This window comes from Hipposideros armiger, unplaced genomic scaffold, assembly GCF_001890085.2.
Source record: "Hipposideros armiger isolate ML-2016 unplaced genomic scaffold, ASM189008v1 scaffold_1067, whole genome shotgun sequence".
NCBI lineage: Eukaryota > Metazoa > Chordata > Mammalia > Chiroptera > Hipposideridae > Hipposideros > Hipposideros armiger.
In genome coordinates this window covers 86543-92507 of record NW_017732417.1, presented here as the reverse complement: position 1 = coordinate 92507, position 5965 = coordinate 86543, and the positions used below count along the sequence as shown (strand labels likewise).

General features: G+C 42.4%; 1 protein-coding gene across 1 annotated transcript in view; it reads left to right on the top strand.

The window, feature by feature from the left end:
• LOC109376208 (uncharacterized) overlaps positions 1-3839 on the top strand; it is a 394490-nt gene extending 390651 nt beyond the window's left edge. The window contains exon 4 of the mRNA XM_019632017.1: positions 3682-3839. Within this exon, the coding sequence (XP_019487562.1) occupies positions 3682-3835 (154 nt within the window). The 3' untranslated portion in view covers positions 3836-3839. The remainder of the gene's footprint in view (positions 1-3681) is intronic.
• The last annotated feature ends 2126 nt before the right edge of the window (positions 3840-5965 follow it).

The window sequence follows — 5965 nt, the reverse complement described above, 5'->3', positions numbered from 1 at the left end:
ATATTTTACAAACTGAGACCCCACCATCAGTGGTGGCTTGGCTCACTATCTCTGTTGCTCTGGAAGCAACTGTTCCAATGAGTGGTGTGACCTCCTCTACGGCGGTGGGAGAAATATGGCCTTTTCCATCTGGGTGCTTTCACTCTGATTGGCAGGGACTGAGCTGGGCCAGTTTGCACAGTTACTTTCTTTGGAGACGGACTTCTTCCCCTGGAGTTGAAGCTACGGCATTTCCAAGCATCAGAACCAGGTTTAAGTAGAAAATAGAATCCAGCAAAGAATTCACTGTGATTTTCAGAGTGCTTGGGGGACACCAGTAAGCTCCAGGGTTGGTTCTGAATTTTAGTTCTGTCATGTTCTACTTATGTGATTTCAAGCACTGAATGTCTCCAAACTTCAACTTCCTCATATGCAAATGGATGTAATGTATTAGGATGCTGGAAAAGCCATGATGCATTTTTGCGACGAAAAACACAGAAAAAATACTTCATGACTTTTCCAACAACCCAATACATATGGTAAAGCATCACTGGCAGTGTGGATCCTGTGTGTAGGTATATGAGACACCGCCTCGGATGTGTGGCATACATGGTGTACCTATAATCACAGTTCTCCTTGAAATGTAAAGTCTTACGCGATGTTTCTCCAATTCCCAGTAGGACCCCGCCCTTTTGGCGTAGATTTAATTTATAATTCATCTTTTACTCCTGGCACACTTTCACTTAAAAATCTTAAGATCCATTTTAGCGTTCCTATTTCTTTTATGTCCCTCTCCCATCTTCCTGGCCTTGGCCCCTCTAGACACCTACCTGCCTCTCTTGGGGGTGTGTCTGGTGCATTTGCCGATTGGGTGACTCACAGGAGTCATTCATTGAAGCCCAACCATCACCAAGGTGTGGTTCCCACGCTGCCAGCAGAGAAGCCACTAATTGATACCTCTTGAAAATGACATATTCCTGATGCATTTGAGGCTGGCTGAGGGGCAAAGATGCCACCACCTCTATGATTAGCACTCTATTCATGTAGACAACTATCATTTAAGATGCATGTTTTTCTTTCTTGACATCATTTTTTCCCTTTGACAGTATTCCTAGTATATATTTTCTGTTTATTTTGCCTTATAACCACATTAACCCAATTGTAGTTTTCAAAGGTTTCAAAAAAGCGAATTTCTGAAGTTTGTCCTCTGAGCCCAATGCCCTCTATACCCTACCATCCATGTGGCATCTTGTTAATGGGCAGTGAATTTGTGGGTTTGGTGAATACTTTTGTTTATTTGCTGAAGAAGGGAAATAAACCAGGATCAATTCAGAAGATGTGTGTTGGGGGGCGTGGTGGTGAAGGGCAAACTAAGGAAACAAGCATGTCTCCCGAAAAAAGCAAGAATTACAGAATTTTCTCTCTACATCAAGCAGAAGTTAGGCAATTTATATAGGCACACCTTATATCACTATTTTGGCGAATCAGCAACTTGTAGAAGTTTGTCATACCTTCCCATGTCTGGGGAGAAGTTAGGAAGTTGCAAATGATAAAGAACTGCCCGGAATGAAAGCTTCACGAGGGTAGGAATAAAGTCTTTAATGGTCTCTGTCCTATCCCCACTCTTAACAAAATGCATGGCAAATATTAGGTACTCAGTAAGCATCTGTTAGTAAATGCATTCTGAGCAAGTCCTTCAGGGACTTAGAATGGATTGTAAGTTTTTCCTGATGCATCTTAACTTTTTATTAGGTTGTGGCATAACTAAACCTGAAAGGTAGGTGACATATTTTTATGCTGCTATTACCGAACATAGGCAGTTTCTTAATATTATTTAGGACAAAAAAGAAAGAAAGATGCATTTGGATAGACTGGAGACTTGGAATTCTCAAAGCAGTCAGCACAATTTCTTTAATAACTTCATATATCATTGTGCTGAATTACAGCATTGTTTGCTTTCAAAGTTGTGTTTCTTGGCTTGGGAACGCAGGAATAATTGTAGACTGTGGTTTGCCTATTATCAGCCTGCTATAATATTAGGGCCAAGATGATCCTCAAATTGCCAGGCATCAGCAAGAGGACAAGAAATGAGCCAGAAAACCTAAGTCCCTCATGTTACAAAGTTCGGCCATCTGCCTTCAGACGGTGGGGGCAGTTAGGGTCATGATACACGTCGGAGCAGCCGGGGGGGTGGTCCAGAGAAAGCTACCCAAAGTCACCCAAGGCCTCAAACACAATGTTATATGATGCAGGACAGGAAAGATTCAGACTCCGGCAGGGAGTGAGATGCAGGTAGATAAAATGTCATGCAAAATGTAAGCCTGCAACAATTAAAATAAAAAATTGAGAGCAGCAAACATTTATTGAGTCCTTATGTCATGCATAGTAATGAATGATTTAACTATGTTGCCTCATTTCATTTTCATAAGCATCCCAGAGGGAGAGCTATTTCTGGCATCTCACTTTTACAGAAAAATCAGATACTTAGAGAGGTACAGTGGCTTGGTCAGGGTTTCATAGTGGTGGAACCAGGATGTGAATACTGTGATTATCCCCAAACCTCTTTCTTAAACTTCACACTCTATTTCCTGACCAGTCGTAGACTGCTCAAAATAAGGGAGCTTGTCTCACTGGAGAGGTAACATTGGAACACAGATACAATGAAATAGGGAGAAAAGAGTTTTGCCAATAAAGGGAATCAGGCGTGCCTAAGCCTCAAGTGGAGTTCGAGGCATGTTGGAGGAACAGCTAGGCCAATATGGCTGGAGAGGAATGAATGAGGGGAGAGGAGTGAGAGACAAAGACAGTGGTAACAAAGCTGCATCCGAAGTGGGCTTTTTGGTCATTGTAATGACTTTGATTCTAGGTGATGTGGAAGGTTTTTGAGCAAGGGAGTGTCCCTCTCTTACTCGGTCTAACTGAGAGTGCCAGCCATGGCTTGAGCATGCCTTGTGTGTAGCGGTGTAGATCTATAATGATGCCTTGGACTAGCATGACTATAATGAGGAGGTAAGAGTGTGATCAGTTGCTGGAGGTATTGTGAAAACAGTACCACCAGGATTTGCTGATGTCATGGAGGATGTGGGGTGTGTATGAGAGAGACGAGTCTAGGTTGACTGGAAGGATTTGGGCTGACCATCAGGGTGAACTGAATTGCCATCGACTAAAAGGAATAAAAAAGTAGGAAGACTAACAGACAGTCAAGACAGTGGCCAGTGATAATAGGCACGCTTGGCATCTTAGAAGCCAAGTGAAAACGCATTTCAAGGTGCAGTGATACAGGTTCCCCTTGTCTCATTTCAGCCCAAACCACAGTGTTAAGCACCTGGTTTGTGTTTACTGAAGGGTTGCTTGCTTCACTGGTCAAAATATGCCTCAGGTGATGAATCATCAGGGGGAAACCACGTTTCCTCTCTGATCTTCAGTTTCCCTGTAAGTTATTATACATGAGCAAATTTGGCTAGTCAGGTCCTAAAAAAATCTTCCAGTCTTGCTAGACTGTGGCTTTTTCTGATTTTGTATGATTCCGTGATTCTAAACAAGGCTGAATCCATTCAGGTGGTTATGCATTTTTATGCCAGCCGGAATTTAAGGTCTCTTCTGTTTAGCCTCTTAAAATCAAATGGTCTGGAATTTAATATCACAGTTTTATTTTTGTTTGTTTTTCTTTATTAATATCTTCTTTCTCCTGTGATTTTGTAGACGTGGAAGAAACCGCCGTCCCCTGCAACTTGGAGAGGGCTGTACTGGGCCCCGTGTGGCGGTTAAGAAAACTCTCTCTTTGGTGGGGGCAGGAGGAGATTATCTCAACCCCAATGTTGCCCTGAAATCTGTGTTCAAGATTCAAGAAGACTAGGACTGCTAAGGTATGAACTTGTGATTTTGCTATTTTGTGAGGCAGATACGTTTAAAGAGTTTAATCTTTCCATAGCCTTTTGTCCCCTTCATGCCCCTTCTTAAACAGTGATCTTTTCTTTTGCTGCCGGGATGTGGTGGGATAAAGACATAATGGGGAAACTGAAGGCTGCATTGCCTGGGTGATAAAGAGGAAACCAGAGGGCAGTAAGACAAAGCAAGGGGAGAGATTTGTGTTAGTATCGCTGACCAAAACAAAAGAGAAATTGGGGTCGGTGCCTATGTGATGAGACTTCAGATCGAGAGGTAAGTAGAGAAATTTCCATTTTCAGTGTTCACAGGGAACTTTGGCAAAGCTTTGCATTGCATTTTAAAGTCTTTTGGGGATCTGTCTTTGTATTTCTTTTGGATACACACCCATGCTGGCAGACTTGAAGTTGGAGTCAAAAGATCCCGTTTTTTTTTCTGGTTACAGTGATAAGTGTGTGTGTGTGTGTGTGTGTGTGTGTGTGTGTGTTGTCACACATGTGTATTATATGTATATGCATCATATGTATATACGTAGTATATATGTAGAATTTGAGTGGTGTCTAATGACTCTCTCTGTATATGGAGGGGCTGGGGTGAGAGGGACAGACGGAAGGAGGAAAGAGATACCGTTAATGGTGTGGTCTGTAGGTGTGCTTCTTGTGAGTCAGCCATTGTTATAGAAACTTCCGAAGGGAAAAAAAAAATCACAAGTACAATTGATAACATCCACCTGGGATGGGATTCCTGTTCTGGGAAACCAAAGGAACGATGAGGAGGAAAGGTTTTCTAAGGCTTTGTAACAAGGAAGGGTCAGGGGCCAGACTCATTCCCAGACTTGTTAGAATTGAAGTCTCTATGCTCACCTACTTTATAGAACAATAAGATTGCATACACTGTGGTTAAAAGCACTGGGACAATGTGGTTTAACTGCCTGAGACCACGTGGCATGTCCACAAGAAACTCTAGAATGTGTCTGACAATTCCATTGATAACTCCTTTGCTATCATTTTAATTTTCTTAAAAAATAAACAAAACCACAATCCAAAGGCTCCTGGGAACTGGGAGAACAACATAGCTCAGGTGTTGGGCTGGCTTCCTTCTCATGGCAAATATACCCCACCCCCCACCCCCGTGTGTCATTATTTGTTCAAGGTAGAGGCCCAGCACTGATGGAAATCAAATTCGTTCTAGCAACAGGCCTGCTTTGATTTTACCTCTGAATTTCTCATTGCTGAAATAAGTGTGGTGTGTACTGTAGGCCGATCACAAATAGATCTTCCTTTGAGGCTAAAGCACATGTACTTTCTACCTAATTTCTGTAAAATCCTCCAATGCCCGTGCAAAAATTAAGAGCTCTGATATTCTCATTGCTCATAGTGCTTTGGAAAGAGCCCTAAGGGACTGATGAAAATGTGATGGTGGTATTCAAAACAGACTCTCCTCTTCCCTGTATTCAGGAGATTTTTTTTCTCTTTAAGAAAAATTATTTTCTCTCTTTAAATCAAAGTGCATCGGTAGAGCAGTTTAAGTATAAATACTATTTATGGATTTATTTTCCATTAACATGGTTTCAAAGCCTAAATAGGTAGTTTAACAATCAGAAAGAGAAAAACACGCCGTGTACCTTTCTGAGTCCTTCCACAAGTACAAACATTCTACATAATAGATGTGGAGTCGCGGTGCACTTCGCTGCCCACGCATGGTTGATCTTTTTGGAAAGGAAAGCTAAAAGGCTCTTCTCTGCTTGTCCTGAGAAACTCGAGACGCTGATGGGTTTGGGCTGAGATTTTGATGCCTGAGTTCTTTGCTTTGAGAGTGTTGATCTGTAGTTCAGAGCGCCTGTGTTCTGTCAGGAACGTTCACCCACATGCCAACTCCTTGAAACATACGTGCAGCAGAGAAAGTCTGAAAGGACTTGGCCATGAACATGTGCCTGGTTTAGAGACCAGCCAACCCTTTAGGGGAACACAAAGCTTCCTCTGCTTGTTGACAGAGGGTACAGGGAGAAGAATGTCTCCTTTGGGGCACATGTTCACCACGGGGCTGTATTCAGCTGTCATGGGTACAAATGTATGCATGTCCCTGCTAACAGACCAGAACC